General features: G+C 43.0%; 1 protein-coding gene across 1 annotated transcript in view; it reads left to right on the top strand.

Annotated features, from left to right (window-relative positions):
• The window catches only part of LOC139538271 (uncharacterized), a 78,006-nt gene extending 54,426 nt beyond the window's left edge, over window positions 1–23,580 (top strand). Inside the window, exons 5-6 of the mRNA XM_071340119.1 lie at window positions 23,390–23,472; window positions 23,557–23,580. Coding sequence (XP_071196220.1) covers window positions 23,390–23,472; window positions 23,557–23,580 — 107 coding nt within the window. The remainder of the gene's footprint in view (window positions 1–23,389; window positions 23,473–23,556) is intronic.
• Window positions 23,581–25,255: the final 1,675 nt, after the last annotated feature.

Raw genomic sequence — 25,255 nt, 5'->3', positions numbered from 1 at the left:
TGTCTTATTCAGTACTGTAACTGTCTCTGTTGCTCACCGAGTGGAATTTAGTCCCCCAATGGTCCGCTCAGTGGGTCAGAGAACTGTTTTACAATTACTTATCCCCAGTTCCAGTTCCCATATCGAGCCACTTTAAGAGAGAACGGGAAACTGTGACCGCAGTTTTGACACCAAACATTATGCAAATCAACTCCTGAAAGACTGGCCTTCATAATCTCTTCCCTCAGGGCTAAATGGTGTAACAAAGACCAAAGTAAAAATATCCTATCCACAAGTCCAGGTTCTGTCTTAAATTATTTAGAACAAAAAGTGGCTGTGTTTTAGATCATATTCTTCATTGTGCCTCGAGGCTTGCTTTGCCTATAACCCCAGAATTAGGGTGTTTTAACATTTTGTGAAAAAAAATGCTTTCAAACCATGAAATTTACAAAATTAGTTTTGTCTACAGCATTCAATAAACCAGCAGAGAGATGTGAATTCAGAAGGTATTTTGAGAAGTTCATTTTCAAAAAACTGTGTTGAAGCGTTCCTTTATTCCCAAACACCCTAAAGACACTTTTCCACCGTGCCCAGAATTAGATATACGTGATCTCTTCAGTATGCCATTTAGCAAGAACTCAATTTCTATTTGGAAAGAGGCTATTGTTCTTCTCTGCCAATAATTTGCTGACTCAAAAGCAGCATGGGATCATCTGGCAAGTAAAGAAGTTGTATTTTTCTCTCTCCCCAAAACCCCTCATACACAGAAGTTAACCTCTACGGAATCTGTGTCTCCCCCGCGGGACCGCTGAGCTAACGTAGGCTAATGTGATTAGCATGAGGTTGTAAGTAACAAAAAAGAAATCCCGGTACATAGACATATCTGATTTGTGTGGAAAGCTTAAATTCTTGTTAATCTAACTGCACTGTTCAATTTACAGTAGCTATTACAGTGAAAGAATACGATGCTATTGTTTGAGGAGAGTGCACAATTATGCACTTGAAAATGTATTAATAAACCAATTAGGCACATTTGCGCAGTCTTGATACAACATTTTTAACATAAATACTATGGTTCATTGGATCAGTCAAAAACTTTGGACATTCACTGCTGCCATCTAAATTGCGCCTGGGCTGGAATGTAATGCCCGGGGTGTAGTGGAGGAAGGAGTCAGACGCAGGAGACAGAGAGTTCAGAGTAGCGTAACTTTAATCACCACAGAGGTGAACATGACGCCACTAAAACCAAATGCCCCAACACACAAGGGGAACTAAATAGTTCCGAAAATATAACGTACACGAACCGTGACATACAAGCATGTACAAACAGTACACAAAACAATCCCGGGCCTGCTGGGTAATAAAGCCCCACTAATCAACCTAACTACAAACAGGTGTAACCAATAAACAAACAAGGAGGGGGAGGAAAAAATCAGTGGCAGCTAGTAGGCCGGTGACGACGACCGCCGAGCGCCACCCGAAAAGGAAGGGGAGCCACCTTCGGTATGAGTCGTGACATGGAATAATACATTATGGCCTTTCTCTTGCATTTCAAAGATGATGGTACAAAAAACACACCATTATTTTTAGTTTTTTCTTTGTATTATCCTTACCAGATCTAATGTGTTATATTCTCCGACATGAATTTCACATTTCCACAAACTTCAAAGTGTTTCCTTTCAAATGGTACCAAGAATATGTATATCCTTGCTTCAGGTCCTGAGCTACAGGCAGTTAGATTTGATATGTAATTTTAGGCGAGATTTGAAAAAAAGGGTCCGATCCTTGTCCGCTGGAAAAATCTAAAAAGGGGCCTAAAATTGGGTTTTGCGAGTGGTTTATTACATTCAAAGTGCAGTATGAAAAGGTTTTCTGGATCACATTGAAACAAAATAATGTCAAATTAATTCAAAATAAAGAGGAAACGTGCTTAAAATGGAAGAATTGATATACTCATTACAAAATGTCCACTTTGGAAATATCCCTACTGGAAACATTGTGGATACCGAACACAAATCGAATACTCAGAGAATGGCCTCATATTCACATTAACTGTTGTGATGAGTTTTCTTTTCAAACCAAATCAACTTTTTAAAATACTTCCTGACATACAGAATGGTGGTGGTAATTGTCATCAATCAATTTGTAAATTATCAAGATTCTTATCAACGGTGCAATTTTCTACTGCTCCAAGACTTGCCCCAAACCTGCTCATTAAACGTTACACCAGGTACATGTGTTTGCCATTACTTCATTGTGTGTTCATGTGCGTAGTGTTCCTCCTGGCCTGAACGTCGCAGTAAACCACCCCGATTCCCCCCACCCATATAGCAACGTCTTCATTTCCTGCCCATCTGAAATACATTGAATGTAATGTAGCACCCACATGAGATCAATCACTGATATCTCAGCCAGGCATTAAAGAGATGGTTCTTTGATAGGGGGAGTCGATTATGTACTCTTTGACTAATGATTGATGAACATTTATTATGCGTCTGTCTCCAAAGACGTGCGTTTTAGGGGTGATGCTTTGTTGTTGTACTGTAGTTCTTGTGCTCGCAGGCTGACTCCTGCATTCAGTTTCAGGGAAAAAGGAACCACTTGAAAAAAGGTTGAAAGACAAAACTTGTAAACATACAGTTTGTTGGTACCCCAAAAATGGGTTACTTTTCAATAATAACTACTAACAGAAATGTGTTCAGTTTTCACTGTATGGTTATGCAGTCTCCCATCCCAATGTGTTTAGCCCTCCACACAAATATCACTGAGATCCTCTGCCAATATTCTGGAGGTCTGGCATGTGCACTGCATTTGAGACCATATCTAAATGACTGCAGACACGTCGAACATTTGAAGGGCACAGTTTTTGATTTGCTGCACCCAGAGCTGCGGGTGTTCTGTTTTTACCACATAGCATTGATAAGGCTGTTATAATAGTGGTTCAGAGACTATTTCTGACAGACTACTGTGCCCAGTTGGGGTACAGAAAAGGGGGTGCTGGTGCTCTGAAGAGTGAGGCGAGGAGGAGAGTTTGGGCCCCTGGCACTGGAATAAAGGCTGCCAGGCCTTATTGGATAATCAGACTGGGACCAGTCAGAGATCAGAGGTTGAGAGAAGACTGGCTTTGTGATTTTGTCCTGGCAGTGGTACCACAGCAGAACAGAGCAGCACAGGGGTTTGTGACTAGTGCAGCCTAATGCCTAATCTGTGTCTGTGTGCATTTCTTTGTGTGATAATGTTATATTCCACCAGGATTGTTGTACTGCATTACGCATTCCTCCTCCTCCTCCTCCTCCTCCTCCTCCTCCTCCTCCTCCTCCTCCTCCATAACTTAAATGAACTTATGGAAGGACAGCCAGTTAATCTTTCTTATTAAACAGATATAAAGCATAGGCTAAACAGGGTCATTCGACAAATGGAAAGCACCGATTTCATTGGTTGTTGCATTCCTTCAGTACAGCAGCCGCATGCTAAGTAAACTGGAAACCTACTGTAGCCACAAGCCTTGATTACCACTTCTCCAACGACAGTTACTGACTGGGCACCAGAATGAAATATTACCACAAGATTAACATAACACCAAATAATCATCCAGAGTGGGTATCAAGTGGCCTGAGTATGAGGGGAAAGCATTTTGAAGGAGTCAAGTTAGATCACTGAGGGGTTTGTAATGGGTAATTTTCTGTGTTTTTTTGCCTAGTCATTCATGTCAGACTGTGGTCCAGTGTGGTTATCTCTGGGAAACTCAAGATGAGACTTGCTTGCAGAGCCATTTAGACAACATGGCACTCGCTAGAGAAACCTCACTTAGCCCAGAGCTCTGTCCTCTAATGATAATTTGATAATTTTAAGTGAATTAAACTTGAATTATATGTATTACGAGGATCAAGAGGTTAAAAAAACAACATACTGTTTGCCAGTGTGCCTCTCTTTGGTATCTATGTACACTATTTGAAGGATCTGATTGAGAAAATACAACTATAGCAAACTGACCAAAGCCAAGCCAACAAGTACTATGTCAAACACCATACTTGACAGTTGTTAGGCGTGTGTGATGTGTTTTTCCCTGTTGCCTGACTCTAGCCTGGGCCTATAAAAACACATTACAAAAGTGTGTGGAAAGCAGTTCCATACACATACATATCATTGTTTTGAAAGCATCAGAATGTTTTACGATAAAAGGATTGAGCAGTTTGAGTCCGGATTAGATTAACAGAATGCCAAAGCCCTTTTTCACACTTAACACAAACTCTTGCGGAGGTTTTGGATGGCTAAACAACAATAGATCACACTGCAAAAATAACATTGTGCTCAAAATGCACATGGTCTCTCTACTGTAAATGTTACATTATGTTCATATGCCACTTTCATGCTATTGTGTGTCTGAGTTCTTCCATGGCAATGTGTCAATATGAACGTACAGAAGCTACCCTCTCCTATTGCCTTCCAACGAGAGGCAGATGTTTGCGCTGGTTTGATTCCCCTTCACTGAGGCCATATTGACTTGCCTAGTTAAATAAAGGTTCAAAAAAATGAAAACATTGACAGAGATATCGCCCACCAGAGAGGAACAATTACATACAGTCATGTACATCTCAGATCACTAGGCAACCCTTTGGGATGGAACATCCAGATGTGTTAGAGCTGAGGTTCTGTTCCGTGTTCCGTGTTCCGTGTTCCGTCTCCAGATACCAGCCTTTGGTCTCTCTCTGCCATTTATGGTTCTCATTGACACAACAGCACACCGCGGCAAATACCAGGATTTGTATTTGTCTCTCATTTTGAAGAATGCCTCCATAGTTGTCGTCCCTTCTGTTGTCTAAGTTGTACAAAGTGTGAAAATGAAAAATGGTCTCAGACTTTCTTTATTGCACGTAATGATTAATGTACCTGATTTTAATTACAATCTGATGATCTTTTGCCATCTGTTATTCAATATTCCCCCTATACCGTCATAAGAGCGTCTGCTAAATGACTCAAATGTAAATGTAATAAAAATTATCATTCCAAAGGAGTACTAGGCTTATCATTTCAGTTACATACAGCATTATACTTATGAGAAGAACTGAAGAGAATCTGAAACCCCAGCCTGACCTCCAGTGACCCTTAGTAACGCTCCAAATGGCAGTTGTTACAGAAGCAGGCAACAACAATATGTCCAAGTCAGACTTGAGTTGAATTAATGCTATAATGGGACTCTACAAACATTCAGAAAAGTGGGGGATTTACAGCTGTGTTTTTCTGAGTAATACCGTGAAATCCTCCTCGACAAGCGAGCTTGAGATTCAATGAGCAAAAATGTGCATGTGATGGTGATGCATGTTTCTGGGTATCCCTCAGGGGTCCGTGAATAGAGTTATTCAGTAGGTTGAGGGATGTCAGGAGGGGCTTAAATCCCAGGGGGGCGAAGGGGGGCGACAAGGAGTTGTACACTGATTCACCCAAGACCCTACAGGAGTCACATGACTATGCTTAAAGGGACTGAAGACCATGACCCAGAGTCGGCAGAATAAACAGCTACTGGCGATGTGGAGACTCTGACTAACACCACCACCCAACTACAGTAGTGATCCTGGCTATATGTATAGACTCTGACTAACACCACCACCCAACTACAGTAGTGATACTGGCTATATGTCTAGACTCTGACTAACACCACCACCCAACTACAGTAGTAATACTGGCTATATGTATAGACTCTGACTAACACCACCACCCAACTACAGTAGTGATACTGGCTATATGTATAGACTCTGACTAACACCACCACCCAACTACAGTAGTGATACTGGCTATATGTATAGACTCTGACTAACACCACCACCCAACTACAGTAGTGATACTGGCTATATGTATAGACTCTGACTAACACCACCACCCAACTACCGTAGTGATCCTGGCTATATGTATAGACTCTGACTAACACCACCACCCAACTACAGTAGTGATACTGGCTATATGTATAGACTCTGACTAACACCACCCAACTACAGTAGTGATACTGGCTATATGTATAGACTCTGACTAACACCACCACCCAACTACAGTAGTGATCCTGGCTATATGTATAGACTCTGACTAACACCACCACCCAACTACAGTAGTGATACTGGCTATATGTATAGACTCTGACTAACACCACCACCCAACTACAGTAGTAATACTGGCTATATGTATAGACTCTGACTAACACCACCACCCAACTACAGTAGTGATACTGGCTATATGTATAGACTCTGACTAACACCACCACCCAACTACAGTAGTGATACTGGCTATATGTATAGACTCTGACTAACACCACCACCCAACTACAGTAGTGATACTGGCTATATGTATAGACTCTGACTAACACCACCCAACTACAGTAGTGATACTGGCTATATGTATAGACTCTGACTAACACCACCCAACTACAGTAGTAATACTGGCTATATGTATAGACTCTGACTAACACCACCACCCAACTACAGTAGTGATACTGGCTATATGTATAGACTCTGACTAACACCACCACCCAACTACAGTAGTGATACTGGCTATATGTATAGACTCTGACTAACACCACCACCCAACTACAGTAGTGATCCTGGCTATATGTATAGACTCTGACTAACACCACCCAACTACAGTAGTGATACTGGCTATATGTATAGACTCTGACTAACACCACCCAACTACAGTAGTAATACTGGCTATATGTATAGACTCTGACTAACACCACCCAACTACAGTAGTGATCCTGGCTATATGTATAGACTCTGACTAACACCGCCACCCAACTACAGTAGTGATACTGGCTATATGTATAGACTCTGACTAACACCACCCAACTACAGTAGTGATACTGGCTATATGTATAGACTCTGACTAACACCACCCAACTACAGTAGTGATACTGGCTATATGTATAGACATCTGACTAACACCACCACCCAACTACAGTAGTGATCCTGGCTATATGTATAGACTCTGACTAACACCACCACCCAACTACAGTAGTGATACTGGCTATATGTATAGACTCTGACTAACACCACCACCCAACTACAGTAGTAATACTGGCTATATGTATAGACTCTGACTAACACCATCCAACTACAGTAGTGATACTGGCTATATGTATAGACTCTGACTAACACCACCACCCAACTACAGTAGTGATACTGGCTATATGTATAGACTCTGACTAACACCACCCAACTACAGTAGTGATGCTGGCTATATGTATAGACTCTGACTAACACCACCACCCAACTACAGTAGTGATACTGGCTATATGTATAGACTCTGACTAACACCACCACCCAACTACAGTAGTGATACTGGCTATATATATAGACTCTGACTAACACCACCCAACTACAGTAGTGATACTGGCTATATGTATAGACTCTGACTAACACCACCACCCAACTACAGTAGTGATACTGGCTATATGTATAGACTCTGACTAACACCACCACCCAACGACAGTAGTGATACTGGCTATATGTATAGACTCTGACTAACACCACCCAACTACAGTAGTGATACTGGCTATATGTATAAACTCTGACTAACACCACCACCCAACTACAGTAGTGATACTGGCTATATGTATAGACATCTGACTAACACCACCACCCAACTACAGTAGTGATACTGGCTATATGTATAGACTCTGACTAACACCACCACCCAACTACAGTAGTGATACTGGCTATATGTATAGACTCTGACTAACACCACCACCCAACTACAGTAGTGATACTGGCTATATGTATAGACTCTGACTAACACCACCACCCAACTACAGTAGTAATACTGGCTATATGTATAGACTCTGACTAGCACCACCCAACTACAGTAGTGATACTGGCTATATGTATAGACTCTGACTAACACCACCCAACTACAGTAGTGATACTGGCTATATGTATAGACTCTGACTAACATCACCACCCAACTACAGTAGTAATACTGGCTAAAGGTATAGACTCTGACTAACACCACCACCCAACTACAGTAGTAATACTGGCTATATGTATAGACTCTGACTAACACCACCACCCAACTACAGTAGTAATACTGGCTATATGTATAGACTCTGACTAACACCACCACCCAACTACAGTAGTGATACTGGCTATATGTATAGACCTTTAGAGAATAAATGAGCTATCTAGAACCTAAAAGTGTTATTTGGCTGTCCCCATAGGAGAACCCTTTGAAGAACCCTTTTTGGTTCCAGGTATAACACCTTTGGTTCCAGGTAGAACCCTTTTGGTTCCAGGTAGAACCCTTTTGGGTTCCATGTAAGACCCTTTCCACAGAGGGTTCTTCATGGAACACAAAATGGTTCTATGTGGAACCAAAAAGGGTTGTCTTCTGAGGACAGGCAAAGAACCCTTTCGGAACCCTTTTTTCTATAAGTGTACTGCACTGGCTAACATCACCACTCAGCCAGAATCTAGTCCCACTACAATATATACAGTCCAGCCTACAGTATAGCTGCTGCTGCAAAAGGCATTTTGGCATTCTTTGAAATGAGACCATGGAAATAAGATAACATGACATTCATGAAATTCATTTAAAAAATCTTTAGCCCTTTCATAATGGTATCAACAATAGTAGCCTACTGTTTTCTGAACGATGGTAGTAAGCTCCTCTTATTGTTAGAATGTGTATTGTGTGTGTGCATCCTACTGATGTTTCTGTGGGAATGGCGATTGGTTAACTAGCTGTCACAGGCTATATACTAGGGCTGGGAATTTCCAGGGACCTCACAATACGATATTATCATGGTGGCTGCCTGTTGATACAATATGTATTTGCGATTCTCATGATTCTATATGTATTGTGATTTGATACAGTGATTTTGTTGCGATTCGATGTGCCAAACATATTGTTCACCGTATGTCTGCTGCAGAGAGAAAAGAGCCAGGAGAAAATTAGTTTTGATCAGTCATGGAAGTAAAAGTGCTGAAAACAAATTCTCCCTATATAAAACTTTAAAACAATGGAGTTTTGAAGCAGGTACAGCCAGCTAGCGTATAAATAGTATTGCGATATTGTCAAAACGATACGATATGTTATATTGTCAAAAATAATATCCCGATGTGTAACGGTATCGATATTTTCCACCATCACTAGTATGCAGACGTTTTGCAGTAGCAAGGTGTTAAACAGTAGAAAAGCTGCACGGAGGACTAGCTCTTCTGACCACACATTCAGGATGAACACACCTTACCGGACCATAGGCTTTCCAGATGCTGTGGCAGGAAGTGGTAGAATTCATTTCCACTTCTAAAACTTCGGAGCAGGAAGGAGAACTCTGATCAAAGAGAGGACACTTGAGCCAGGATACCAGTTCCACCGAGCTGAGGATACGTTCTGGCTACATGATATTTACAGTGAAGTCATTCCTCGGCTTGTGCTGGTTTCATATCATTAACTCCTGTGAGAAAACTATTTTGAAGAGATCTGCCATTTTTCTAAACATGCCAGTTCAATCTACTAACACACGTTTCTCACCTATACACACTCACAGAGCCACATGTGCAAATAGATAGTGAACAGATGAATTCAACTAAGGCACACGCTACGTCTTTGTTTTGACATTTCACAATGTTTTCAACAGGCAGCCACCCTCAGTGGTTTGTGTTAGTTAGAGTACACTAGAGACCTCCAGGGTTGGGTTGAGAAAGGGGATCCAGTCAACAGCCTCCCCAGAACTCCAGCACTGTCAGTACGGAGAAGACTCTCATATGTTCACCTGGCTGCTTCTCAATGAAGCTGTGTGGGATTTTGGATGAGGAATAGGCCTTTATTGAATTGATACTGTATACAGATTATGGGGAGGACACTTTACAGTGGTTATATTGTACACATTGAAGTGGGGCTACTCTAGACCTATTTGGTATTGCATGTGGCTCAATATGGAAGGCTTGGCCAGATGATCTTGAAGCAGTATGGACGTGATGGATATTATACTTCTGTCATGTGGCCATCTGGTGATCTTCCCTAGTCATAACTTGAGACGTGTCAACCAACAGCCACGCTATACTCACATGTTCAACACTTGGACCATGGGCCCCCCTCCCAACTCAGCTCCACATCCATTAGTCCATTAGAGTTTCTACTGTATCAACATCGGGTCTGACTGCAGACTATGTTGTCAACATCGGGACCAAACTGCAGACTGTGTTGACAACATAGTCTGCAGTTTGGTCCCGATGTTGACAACACAGACTGCAGTTTGTTCCCGATGTTGACAACACAGTCTGCAGTTTGGTCCCGATGTTGACAACACAGACTGCAGTTTGGTCCCGATGTTGACAACACAGACTGCAGTTTGGTCCCGATGTTGACAACATAGTCTGCAGTTTGGCCCCGATGTTGACAACACAGTCTGCAGTTTGGTCCTGATGTTGTCAACACTGTCTGCAGTTTGGTCCCGATGTTGACAACACAGTCTGCAGTTTGGTCCCGATGTTGACAACACAGTCTGCAGTTTGGTCCCGATGTTGACAACACTGTCTGCAGTTTGGTCCCGATGTTGTCAACACAGTCTGCAGTTTGGTCCCGATGTTGACAACATAGTCTGCAGTTTGGTCCCGATGTTGACAACACAGACTGCAGTTTGTTCCCGATGTTGACAACACAGTCTGCAGTTTGGTCCCGATGTTGACAACACAGACTGCAGTTTGGTCCCGATGTTGACAACACAGTCTGCAGTTTGGCCCCGATGTTGTCAACACAGTCTGCAGTTTGGTCCCGATGTTGACAACACAGACTGCAGTTTGGTCCCGATGTTGACAACACAGTCTGCAGTTTGGCCCCGATGTTGACAACACAGTCTGCAGTTTGGTCCCGATGTTGTCAACACTGTCTGCAGTTTGGTCCCGATGTTGACAACACAGTCTGCAGTTTGGTCCCGATGTTGACAACACAGTCTGCAGTTTGGTCCCGATGTTGTCAACACAGTCTGCAGTTTGGTCCCGATGTTGACAACACAGTCTGCAGTTTGGTCCCGATGTTGACAACACTGTCTGCAGTTTGGTCCCGATGTTCACAGCCCTTCACATGAGAGGACAATGTCCCCTAATACCAACAAGCCATTTGAATAGTAATCAGATCAAAATTGTCTCGATTTGCTCCCTAATCTGGCCCTTTTATCAGATTAAAACATATTTTTCACTCTCTTCCCTCTTGGCGTTGGCACAGCAACAACCCTTAGCAACAACGTGGTGTTGAGTACTGAACACTTTTTGTTTCATGTGCCGTCCAGGTTTATTGGCGATTACACAAAAATAAGAAGTGGAATATATATTCCAGCGGTTTTATTCTGGGTGGATTTGTGGGCTCATTCCTTTAAGTGGAAGTTGTAATTGGATAGGAGAGGAGATGCTGGTTTATGAAAAATCAATTTCACACGCAGGTAGATGTAGCCTAGCCAGATGTGCCCTTTTGGGAGTAACCTTATGTTGTTTACTTTTCAATGGAAGAATACTGCTTCTCATCAGCAAACTTGAACCTGGATGGATTAGGCCAGCATTCTGTTGAGCGTGTCCAGAAACTGAACTGTCGTATAGTATACACATGTCTTCTGCTGGGAAAAGCCTGTGGACTAGATATTGTATGACTGTGGACTAGATATTGTATGACTGTGGACTAGATATTGTATGACTTTGTTAAGTTTTCTTTCCTTTGAGTAATTTTTACTGAACTTTTCTAATTTGTCACTGAACTTTTACTAGAAACTTAAACATCTAAAAGTTATTACAGTGTACGACAGAGGTTTACATGTACTGTATTTGATCTATTCAAGAGGGCTGGTAGCGTACTGTACTGATTGTTAATGTATGTATTGAACAGGGCTAGAGACAGGGGACATGGGCATTGTGGGGGCAACCTTAGTGGCAAGAAGGACAACATTCAGGGTAAACATTGACCTCTGTGATAGGCATGCTTCACAGAAGTCAAATGTCTACCTTCCCTGGGCTTTGTCATTCTGTTGTTACAGTTGGTGTTGTGGAGGGAGAGTGGGAGAATACAAAGAGAGGGCTGAGAGACAATATGGTGGGAAATTCAACATGATATTGGTGACTAATAAGACACCTATAGTATAAGTGCTGTTTCTGCAGTTAGTTTTATATTAAATCAGGTCAAAGTCTATTTCATCACTCACCTCTACTCTCGCACAATAATTTTTTGCCCAACCAATAAAACCGTTTAAAACACATACCTTGTCTCCATGTTAAGACATGGAAAAGAATCAAAGAAATGTGCCCAGTCCACACTGTTCCCACCCAAGTAGAATTGGGAATGTCACAGAGAAGGTCCCTGTTGGGTAGATCGTTAAGGTGGGAGTAGGAGAAGGGGGTGTATTAACTGGAACCAGCAGTGATTTGAACTTCATCAAACTCTGAGAGGGAGGGAAAGCGATGAAGACCTTCAACTGGATGTCAGCTAGAGAATTCCTCTACTAGTATCAAGGGTAGAGAGGATACACACAATGGAAATGGTTAGGAAGTAAAACCACTGTTACTCAGTTGGAGGTTATCATAGGTCTTCCCTGATGGTCGTAAGGTATTTTACACATATGACACATTTGATACACATAGAAAACTCAGCAAAAAATAAACATCCCTTTTTCAGGACCCTGTCTTTCAAAGATAATTCGTAAAAATCCAAATAACTTCACAGATCTTCATTGTAAAGGGTTTAAACACTGTTTCCCATGCTTGTTCAATGAACCATAAACAATTAATGAACATGCACCTGTGGAACGGTCGTTAAGACACTAACTGCTTACAGACGGTAGGCAATTAAGGTCACAGTTATGAAAACTTAGGACACTAAAGAGGCCTTTCTAAAAACACCAAAAGAAAGATGACCAGGGTCCCTGCTCATCTGTGTGAACGTGCCTTAGGCATGCTGCAAGGAGGCATGAGGACTGCAGATGTGGCCAGGTCAATAAATTGCAATGTTCGTACTGTGAGATGCCTAAGACAGCGCTACAGGGAGACAGGACGGACAGCTGATCGTCCTCGCAGTGGCAAACCACGTGTAACAACAGCTGCACATGTACATCCGAACATCACACCTGCGGGACAGGTACAGGATGGCAACATCAACTGCCCGAGTTACACCAGGAACACACAATCCCTCCATCAGTGCTCAGACTGTCCGCAATAGGCTGAGAGAGGCTGGACTGAGGGCTTGTAGGCCTGTTGTAAGGCAGGTCCTCACCAGACATCACCTATGGACATCGGCTATGGGCACAAACCCACCGTCGCTGGACCAGACAGGACGGACAAAATTGTTCTTCACTGACGAGTCGCGGTTTTGTCTCACCAGAGGTGATGGTCGGATTCGCGTTTATCGTCGAAGGAATGAGCGTTACCCGGGGGACTGTACTCTGGAGCGGGATCGATTTGGAGGAGGGTCCGTCATGGTCTGGGGCGGTGTGTCACAGCATCATCGGACTGAGCTTGTTGTCATTGCAGGCAATCTCAATGCTGTGCATTACAGGGAAGACATCCTCCTCTCTCATATGGTACCCTTCCTGCAGGCAGGGCCCTCCAGCATGACAATGCCATCAGCCATACTGCTAGTTCTGTGCGTGATTTCCTGCAAGACAGGAATGTCTGTATTCTGCCATGGCCAGCGAAGAGCCCGGATCTCAATCCCATTGAGCACGCCTGGGACCTGTTGGATCGGAGGGTGAGGGCTAGGGCCATTCCCCCCAGAAATGTCCGGGAACTTGCAGGTGCCTTGGTGGAAGAGTGGGGTAACATCTCACAGCAAGAACTGGCAAATCTGGTGCAGTCCATGATGAGGAGATGCACAACAGTACTTAATGCAGCTGGTGGCCACACCAGATACTGACTGTTACTTTTGATTTTGACCCCCCTTTGTTCAGGGACACAGTATTCAATTTCTGTTAGTCACATGTCTCAGTTGTTGAACCTTGTTATGTTCGGACAAATATTTACACATGTTAAGTTTGCTGAAAAGAAACGCAGTTGTCAGTGAGAGGACGTTTCTTTTTTTGCTGAGTTTACATAACAATTGTGATTGTTGAAAATTATATAATTAAAGCAATAAGGCCCAAAGAGGTTTGGCATATGGCCAATATACCACAACTAAAGGCTGATCTTTTTTATTTCTTTTTTATTTAACCTTTATTAAACTAGGCAAGTCAGTTAAGAAAATGTTCTTATTCACAATGACGGCCTACCCCGACCAAACCCTAACCCGGACGACGCTGGGCCAATTGTGCTCTGCCCTACGGGACTACTAATCATGGCCGGTTTTGATACAGCCTGGATTCGAACCAGGGTGTGTAGTGACACCTCTAGCACTGAGATACAGTGCCTTAGACCGCTGTGCCACGTGGGAGCCCCAAGCATGACGCAACGTGGAGTGCCTGGATACAGCCCTTAGCCGTGGTTTAGTATACTGGCTATATATCACATATATATATATATATATATATATATATATATCACAGGTACCTTACTGCAATTATAAACTGGTTACCAATGTAATTAGATCAGTAAAAATACATGTTTTGTCATATCTGTGGTGTACGATCTGATATACCACAGCTATCAGCCAATCAGCCTTCAGGGCTCGAACCACCCAGTTTATAAATATAAATAATATGATGTGAAAGTGATATACAGTGCATTCGGGAAAGGATTCAGACCCTTTGCCTTTTTCCACATTTTGTTACATTACAGCCTTATTCTAAAATGGATTAAATATATTTTGTCCCTCATCAATCTACACACAATAGCCATTAATGACAAAGTGAAAACAGATGCAAATTTATTTAATAATAATTTTTTATATTTTATCCTTATTTACAAGAGTATTCAGACCATTTGCTATGGGACATGGAATTGAGCTCAGGTGAATCCTGTTTCCATTGATCATCCTTGAGATGTTTCTACACACCTGTGGTAAATTCAATTGATTGGACATGATTTGGAAAGGCATACACCTGTCTATATGAGGTCCCACAGTTGACAGTGCATGTCAAAGCAAAAACCAAGCCATGGAATTAGGAATTAGGAATTGTCTGTAGCGCTCCGAGACAGGATTGTGTCGAGGCACAGATCTGGGGAAGGGTACGAAGAAATGTCTGCAGCATTGAAGGTTCCCAAGAACACAGTGGCCTCCATCGTTTATAAACGGAAGAAGTTTGGAACCACCAAGACTCTTCCTAGATCTTGCCGCCCGGCCAAACTGAGCAATCGGAGGAGAAGGGCCTTGGTCAGGGAGGTGACCAAGAACCCGATGGTCACTCCGACGGAGCTCCAGAGTTCCTCTGTGGAGATGGGAGAACCTTCCAGAAGGACAACCATCTTTGCAGCACTCCACCAATCAGGCCTTTTATGGTAGAGTGGTCAGACGCAAGCCAATCATCAGTAAAATGTACATGACAGGCCGCTTCGAGTTTGCCAAAAGGCACCTAAAGACCCTCAGACCATGAGAAACAAGATTAGCTGGTCTGATGAAACCAAGATTGAACTCTTTGGCTTGAATGCCAAGCGTCACGTCTGGAGGAATCCCTACGGTGAAGTATGGTGGTGGCAGCATCATGCTGTGGGGATGTTTTTCAGCAGTAGGGACTGAGAGACTAGTCAGGATCAAGGGCAAGATGAATGGAGCAAAGTACAGAGAGATCCTGCTGCAGAGCGCTTAGGACCTTAGACTGGAGTGAAGGTTCACCTTCCAACAGGACAACGACCCTAAGCACATAGTCAAGACAATGCAGGAGTGGCTTCGGGACAAGTCTGAATGTCCTTGAGTGGCCCAGCCAGATTGAACATCTCTGTAGAGACCTGAAAATACCTGTGCAGCGACGCTCCCCATACAACCTACCAGAGCGTGAGAGGATCTGCAGAGAAGAATGGGAGAAACTCCCCAAATACAGGTGTGCCAAGGTTGTAGCGTCATCCTGAAGAATATTTGAGGCTGTAATCATTGCCAAAGGTGCTTCAACAAAGTACTGAGTAAAGGGTCTGAATACATATGTAAATGCGATATTTCAATTTGTAATTTTAAAGAAATTTGCAAAAATGTCCAAAAACCTGTTTTTTCTTTGTTATTATGGGGTATTGTGTATTGTGCGTTTTAATACATTTTAGAATAAGAATAATACTTTCTGAATGCATTGTATATTGAACAAAATTTGCGGTTGTTTCGTTTAGGTTGAGTATGACCCATATCTTCTGGCGACTGAACACAAACAATAAGATGTGTCCTCTGTGAATATGCCTTTTTCATCATCTGAAGACTGAATGATCGTTATGTATGACTATTATGTTTGCTATTATTAAGTGGATACTTTTAGCAATTAATCAAATGATAGCAGATGTTTTGGAGATCTGGCCTGTAGATGGTGCTATCTTCTCTGCAGAGCTCTCTCTCTCTCTCTCTCTCTCTCTCTCTCTCTCTCTCTCTCTCTCTCTCTCTCTCTCTCTCTCTCTCTCTCTCTCTCTCTCTCTCTCTCTCTCTCTCTCTCTCTCTCTCTCTCTCTCTCTCTCTCTCTCTACCTCCCTCTCTCTCGCTCTGTCTCTGTCTCTCTCTCTGTCTGACTCTTTCTCTCTCTGTCTCTCTCTGGTTCTGTCTCTCTCTCTGTCTCTGTTCCTATGCCAGATCATTGTTTCCCTGCCCCCCTTCTTCTTCTCTCTATTTTCTACTAACTCTCTCTCTCTCTCTCTCTCTCATTTGGTCTCTCTCTGTCGGTCTCTCTCATTTGGTCTCTCTCTGTCGGTCTCTCTCATTTGGTCTGTCTGTCTGTCTGTCTGTCTGTCTGTCTGTCTGTCTGTCTGTCTGTCTGTCTGTCTGTCTGTCTGTCTGTCTGTCTGTCTGTCTGTCTGTCTGTCTGTCTGTCTGTCTGTCTGTCTGTCTGTCTGTCTGTGTCTCTGTCTGTCTCTCTGTGTCTCTGTCTGTCTCTCTGTGTCTCTGTGTCTCTTTCTCTTTCTCCTACTCTCACTTGGTCTCTCTCTCTCTCTCTCTCTCTCTCTCTCTCTCTCTCTCTCTCTCTCTCTCTCTCTCTCTCTCTCTCTTGGTCTCTCTCTCTCTCTTGGTCTCTCTCTCTCTCTTGGTCTCTCTCTCTCTCTCTCTTGGTCTCTCACTCTCTCTCTGTTGGCATGTTCTGTTGATTACAGTGTTTCTGTGGACACTCTAGGGCTACATACCAACTTTGCCTGTAACTATTCTGCAGCAGGGGTAAGAAGCGAAAGAGAGACTGAAGATTGAGAAACAGAGAAATAGGGCAGGGTATGGGAGGAAAGGGTATGGGGGTGGTAGTGGGGCACACTATCGCCATTCCCAAGGCACGCTGGGGGATTGCGGTAGCCAATAAAGCCCAAGGACCACAATCTCCATGCACAACTGACACTGGCCACCGGGGACATTTTAGGGTTTAGGCGTGTCCTGTTCCCTTTCAGTTCGACCACAGCCAAAGCATGAGAGAAAGGAATCTAAAAGGAAAAGAAGATAGATTGTTTTTATGCAACTCTAAGGTGTACTATTTGAGGCCTGCTTGAGGAGTTAAATTTACCAAACTGCATGTTTCACGTTGCTATGCAATATATCAAATTAATGCATGTGAAATGTTAAGCGATACAGACAAAAAATGTGTTGGCCATGTTATTGTGTAACAGTATAACACTGGCAATGCTGATAAGCTATGATGGAGATAAATGCAACGTAATGTAATGTACCCAATCTCCTTAGGTAATCACCACAAGGGGCAGGGGCCCAATGAATCAGCCATCCATCACCACATTCCCGTCGTTAATATCTCCCCAGGGACTGCTCACAGTTAACATAAAGGAGAGGGGGTAGGGACAGAGCGATGGAAAGATGGAGAGATGGGAGGGCCAAATAAAGATACACAAACACACCAGACTAGGGATAAATAATTAGTGAGCAACAGCCAAACATGTCAGAGAGACAACAGCCTTTCTGTCACGTGGTAGGCAGTCGCACTGTTGACAGCACGCCAGACGCAGTTTATGTCCAGCAGGTGAACCTTCAAAAGCTGCAGCATCCTGTATGGCAGCGAGGGTTTACGCCCCGCTTCCCTGCTCCCGTTTAAGTCGTTGTAAACCAAGGAGATGGCCGATTTACAGCGAGCAAAAAGCAGGAAATGTCAGGTGCTTACCTCTGGACCTCCCGGGTCAGTGTAGCTTGCCGTCTCACGTATAAAAGTGTCCCTACTCACTCCTGTGTTTATAACCAGAGGTCAAAGGAGAGTGGTCAATTCGTCTAGTAGTTGAAGAGGAAAGAATGTGGGAAACGTACAGAATAAATCAAACTAACAAAACAGCTGGAGAGAAAAATCATACTATTAGTGTGTGCTAGAGAAGTCACACACTCTATATGAATGGCTGAATTTAATAACCAATGTTTCGGAAATGCAGTGCCACATTTTTTTTTTTAAACAGGGTAACATGTTTAAGAGTTTCATTGCAGAGTTTGAGATTGACAAGATATTCAACAGAATTGAGTTAGAGTTGACCTCTGAACAATTTTTGGTCAAAAAGGCTACTGAAGAAGTTCAGGAGAAATTCATTTCGTGGGTTATCGGAATATTGTAGGCTGGAGTGGCTCCTGGCTTAAACACAGGGGTTAAAGTGATCTGTTACTGCAACAGATTTGTGTCATATGGATGACTCATGAGGTTTGAGTAACAAAAAATAAATATTTTTATAATAATTTTTTTACTCCAGGCCACACTTGAACATCTAAAGCTTGATAGAAATTGTGTAGAAAAGATAATGGACCTGTATATTTTCAAATAACTGCCATTTTTCAGTTTTTTGAACATTTAAAAATGTATATGTGCGGCTCTTCGAGCCAAGAAGTTTCAGTCATGGGGTTTGTGTTTGCTTCAACTGCTGCTGAAATGTTATTGAAATACATTTCAATTTCCAAAACTAGGATGGAGAGGAAGCCACTTCTGGAAAGATGTGTTAAAGTGAGTGCAGAGAGGGGGTTTTTTTTGTGGGGGGAGGGACGACTGGAGTGGCTCCTAGTCACTTCATGTGTGACCTGAGAGAACCCTGAAAGGGTGAGGTGCTTGTAAACAGGCAGGCAGGTGGAAAATGGACAGGAACTGGACTTACAGCCTAACTACACTGAGCCTGTTCATCCCCTTGGCCTGAACAACCAGCAGTCTAACATGTGGCTCATTCACTAGTGTATGTGATGTGTGCCTCTTTGACGGATTCAACACTGTTGTTTGGCAGCAAATCTATTTCTCTTTCAAGTCTGACTTCTCAACATCTTAACGGTGAGGTGATCATTTTGTTGCCTGAGGTGAACATTCAATTAATATTCCAAACTTTCAGTTCCCAGAAACAAAGTTCACATGTTAAATTAATAAGTGTGAATACATTGGGGGTAATGTCTTGTGGACATTTTCTCTCTAACAGAGGTAAATATGATGACGTTGGACGTTTCCAGAAGATTTAGATTGATTTACACGTTATCGATGTGTTATTTGGCCCGTCACCCAAAATAATAATAAACTGACATTTCACTGATTTTCAGACTAATTAGCCAAACCAAATGAGCAATTTAATTCCCAATCTGACTGGCCTGAGTCCTGTTTTATTGTATGCCAAGCCAGACCACATTAAAGAAAGTTGTTGATTGTTTCATAAAGTTGCAGATTCTTTCATTAGATATAAGGACTATGTTGACATCTGTCATGTACTGTATAACGCTGCCCATCTCACTCAAGGACAGTGGAGGCATTCACTTGACTGTGTGACGCACATGTCTCATTTCCTGTTTGGGGTGCGAGGGGAGGTTCTGACCTTGACCTTTGCAGCCTGGGGTCACAAATGTTATTCTGCAAACATTAACAGTAAAACAGTCGACTTCCCTATTTACCCTGCATTTGTACATATGACATATTGTACTCGTTGGTGGTACATGTTGGTTTACTATTCTGTAGTCAGATATATGACGCAGTGTACATTTACACACCCTGTGACATATACAACACATATAGTGTATAGTATCAAGTGCTTCTGGGAGCCATTCATGTTCACTCTAGCAGTTGTTCTACAGTTGTGGAAAATGAGAGATGAACACAGAGTTTTTACAGATACGCCCTCTCCACTGGGAATGACTCAGGTATGCACTGTCAGACTTGGTCTCCACTCCCAGTATTTCAGCAGTATTTCCCACAGAATGTCACCTCTCCTTCCGTGGGTGTACCCAGTCCTGGACATGCCCTGTATAACTGCCAGAGCTTGTTAGACAGAAAACAGTGTTCTTTGTGCACACACACATACGCGCGCACACACACACACACACACACACACGCGCACACGTGCACACGTACACACACACACACACACACACACACACACACACACACACACACACACACACACACACACACACACACACACACACACACACACACACACACACACACACACACACACACACACACACACACACACACACACACACACACACACACACACACACGGCCGGTGTTGGGAGACGTCAGGTGGTGTTAGTTCAGCACTTGTCCCACAGGGTCAGCTCGTGGGTAAGGTAATCTGCCACAGACCTGATTGCTCACTTCAGCTGTAAGTGCTAACCAGACGCTTCCTATTACAGAGCCAAATACCTCTGCCTCAGGCTCAGTGGGAGAGACAAGTCTGGCTAGGAGCTGCGTTCCCACCCAGTAGAGTAGAACAAATGTGGGTAACACACTGGAACAACGTCATCCTGAAATAGTTGAACATCAGCAGTCATTTCACTGAAGTCAAGGGTTATGAAAACGTCAATGGCCATTTCTAAAGCATCAGCGGGTGCCTAGTATTCAAAACAATTGAATTCCACTTCACACAGAATTATGTGCAACGGAAACAAGAACAGAAATTCTGAGTATTTTGATTATTGGCCTGAAGACAAGGAAATGGGACATTTCAGTTATGTAAATAAATATATTCAAATTGCTGTCAGAACTATGAAATCACATTGGGTTATTTTGGGCCAAATCACTGTTGTCCCCATGGACATGCCCCTGGGTGGTTGTAATTTGACAGTTGATTAAAAAACATGAGCTGGCGCACATGCAGAAAATTTGTTTGTGTGGAGGTGCTGACTAACGGCAAATAAAATGATAAACTATCAAAATAAAAAAAGTTGCATACTCCATATACATATAAACTACGCTATTGTTATCATATAGAAACATAATTGAATATTGTACATCATATTAGCATCAGCATACATTATCGGTTAAACCTTAATGTATAATAAGCATCATCAACAGGGGGAATATATTAGGTGTACGCTAATAAGCTGTAGAAAGAATATATCAATTTATAAGACTTGTTCATAAAATAATGATTTGTTCATAAGAAGGGCCTGAGATCATGAACAAGTCTTATAAATGTATATATTATTTCTACAGCTTCCATTCCCGAAATGGACCTGGGATTTTCCAACCCGGACCAGATATGCATAAATAAAATGTTTAATATAGAGACCCGTTATGAACGAACCCGAGGACAACTAAACCAGTTCAGTATAGACCTGGTTGGATCCAGACCTGGTCCGAGTGAGGGAAGCTGTAGAAATGACTACAGACCTGTAGCACTCACGTCCGTAGCCATGAAGTGCTTTGAAAGGTTGGTAATGGCTCACATCAACACCATTATCCCAGAAACCCTAGACCCACTCCAATTTGCATACTGCCCAAACAGATCCACAGATGATGCAATCTCTATTGCACTCCACACTGCCCCTTTCCCACCTGGACAAAAGGAACACTTATATGAGAATGCTATTCATTGACTACAGCGCAGCGTTCAACACCATAGTGCCCTCAAAGCTCATCACTAAGCAAAGGATCCTTGGACTAAACACCTCCCTCTGCAACTGGATCCTGGACTTCCTGACGGGCTCCCCCCCAGGTGGTAAGGGTAGGTAACAACACATCTGACACGCTGATCCTCACCACGGGGGCCCCTCAGGGGTGCATGCTCAGTCCCCTCTTGTACTCCCTGTTCCCTCATGACTGCACGGCTAGGCACGATTCCAACACCATCATTAAGTTTGCAGATGACACAACATTGGTAGGCCTGACAACGACGAGACAGCATATAGGGAGGAGGTCAGAGACCTGGCTGTGTGGTGCCAGGAAAACAACCTCTCTCTCAACGTGATCAAGACTAAGGAGACGATTGTGGACTACAGGAAAAGGAGGACCGAGCACGCCCCCATTCTCATCGACGGGGCTGTAGTGGAGCAGGTTGAGAGCTTCAAGGTCCTTGGTGTCCACATGACCAACAAACTATCATGGTCCAAACACACCAAGACAGTCGTGAAGAGAGCACAACAAAGCCTATTCAGGAGACTGAAAATATTTGGCATGGGTCCTCAGATGCTCAAAAGGTTCTACAGCTGCACCATCGAGAGCCTCCTAACTGGTTGCATCACTGCCTGGTATGGCAACTGCTTGGCCTCCAACCGCAAGGCACTACAGAGGGTAGTGCGTATGGCCCAGTACATCACTAGGGCCAAGCTTCCTGCCATCCAGGACCTCTATGCCATGCGGTGTCAGAGGAAGGCCCTAAAGACTCCAGCCACCCTAGTCATAGTGTGTTCTCTCAGCTACCGCACGGCAAGCGGTACCCGGAGCGCCAAGTCTAGGTCCAAGAGTCTCCTAAACAGATTCTACCCCCAAGCCATAAGAATACTAAACATCTAATCAAATGGCTACCCAGACTATTTGCACTGCCCCCCCCACACTCTTTTACGCTGCTGCTACTCTCTGTTGTTATCTATGCAGAAGTCACCTTAATAACTCTACCTACATGTTTATATTACCTCAATTACCTCAACTAACCGGTGCCCCCGCACATTGACTCTGTACCGGTACCCCCTGTATATAGCCTCGCTATTGTTATTTTACTGCTTCTCTTTAATTATTTGTTACTTTTATTTCTTATTTTTCTTTAGGTATTTTTCTTAAAACTGCATTGTTGGTTAAGGACTTGTATGTAAGCATTTCACTGTAAGGTCTACATCTGTTGTATTCGGAGCATGTGACAAATACAATTTGATTTGATCTAGTTTGATATGAATGGGCCAGTTCGTTTTGCATGGCACGGAGCACTTAGATAGCTGGCTATCTTCATTTTAAATCTACTAGTAATAAAAAATATATATGCTACTAGCAGCAATAACAGTAAATCCAGGCATACTGGTTAACTCAAACATTGGCTACCACGATATCCTGCAAGTTATATCGGCCAATAAACAAAACTCTTTCGACGCTTTAGTATCTACTTACCAGATTTGCCTTCAGCAGGGTGTTCATCTCTTAATGTAAAAGCTACAACTGTCACACCCTGATCTGTGTCAGCTGACTTTGTGCTTGTCTCCACCCCACTCGGGGTGTCGCCCATCTCCCCCATTATCCCCAACGCATTTATACCTGTGTTCTCTGTTTGTCTGTTGCCAGTTTGTCTTGTCAAGCCTACCAGCGTGTTTTTTCCCGTGCTCCTGTTTTTCCTTCTCTCTGTTTTCTAGCCCTCCCGGTTCCGCCTGCTCTGACACTGAGCACGCCTGCCTAACCATTCAGCCTGCCCTGACACTGAGCACGCCTGCCTAACCATTCAGCCTGCCCTGACACTGAGCACGCCTGCCTAACCATTCAGCCTGCTCTGACCTCGTGCCTGCCTGCCGCCCTGTACCTTTCGGACTCTGACCTGGTTAATGAACTTCTGCCTGTCCTCGACCTGCCTTTTGCCTGCCACTTATATTTTAATAATTGTATTATATATACATTTTTTACCTTTATTTAAATAGGCAAGTCAGTTTAAGAACAAATTATTTTCAATAACGGCCTAGGAACAGTGGGTTAACTGCCTTGTTCAGGGGCAGAACAACAGATTTTTACCTTGTCAGCTTGGGGATTCGATCTTGCAACCTTTTGGTTACAAGTCCAACGCTCTAAACACTAGGCTACCTGCCGCCCCAGAGACCATCAGAGAAATAACAGAGACTCGAACCATCTGCCTCCTGTGTCTGCATCTGGGTCTTGCCCTGTGTCATTATAGCAACTTATTGTTGGTATAGGAGTTGTTGGTAAATGTAATTCAAATTGCCAAAAGAGAAATACATATAGAAAATAAATTATACACTCTTGGATAAAGATCATATAGTTGGAATATAATCAATCAATGTTTTTAGATTTGTGGAATATATATCATGCAACCTTTCCTTTAAGTAGCAGCCTACCTGTTGGCGCGTGGTCATTGTAGCCTATCCTTTTCATTTAACTTTAAATTCCAGCATTTTAATTCCATCTTCCATTGATTAGATAATCTCCTAATTTGCTTTGCCACACATTGAGGCTCTATGACTTTTGTGCCACTTTGATGACTTGTGATTGGCTGACAACAACAACAAACTACACGTGCCACTCTGCATATGCTATTCTCATTGAGCAGTGGCAACATATTGTTAACGTTTTATCCACAACTCTCTGTCCGTCGCTGTTTTAATCTACTGTGAAGCCAAAATGTTCCCAAACTGGAGATTTAAACGATGATGGAGGATCTTCCTGGTTTAGCAGCGTAGGCATAGCCTGAACCGAACCGAGAATATATGTACTTTACACCCCTAGTACTGAGATGTTCCAACAATAATCTAGATAGCTATTGTTGATATGAATTGATTGACACGTCCATTATAGAAGACCAACGTATGGGAATGACTCTGAACTGTATGCCAGGATATGCCACAGTACACATGTTACTGTGCATCTGCAACACATTAGAGCTCAAGTATGACAATTGGGTACTTTTTCCACCACTGATGCCAGAATATACCCCAGTACACATGTTACTGTGCATCTGCAACACATTAGAGCTCAAGTATGACAATTGGGTACTTTTTCCACCACTGATGCCAGAATATACCCCAGTACACATGTTACTGTGCATCTGCAACACATTAGAGCTGCGTGATTCTCACTTTGAATACGTTACCATGTTTTAATAACTCATCAAGCAAACTGTACATTTCTGCCATGCACACTTTGAATTCTGTCAGTGTTATAAACAAAGGAGCAGTTCCAGCCCCCATCCCAGCGTACACACAGACATCAAAGCTGAGCTGCCATGAGAGATTCCCACAATGCCTTTTGTGTCAGTGTGAGTGACAGGAGACCCATGCCTCTGTCAGATCCCATCCTCAACTCCTGCTTCCTCGTGCAGAATATCAG

This window comes from Salvelinus alpinus, chromosome 14 (assembly GCF_045679555.1).
Source record: "Salvelinus alpinus chromosome 14, SLU_Salpinus.1, whole genome shotgun sequence".
NCBI classification, from domain to species: domain Eukaryota; kingdom Metazoa; phylum Chordata; class Actinopteri; order Salmoniformes; family Salmonidae; genus Salvelinus; species Salvelinus alpinus.
The sequence above is the reverse complement of the archived record's forward strand: the minus strand, read 5'-3'. Positions and strand labels throughout refer to the sequence as shown.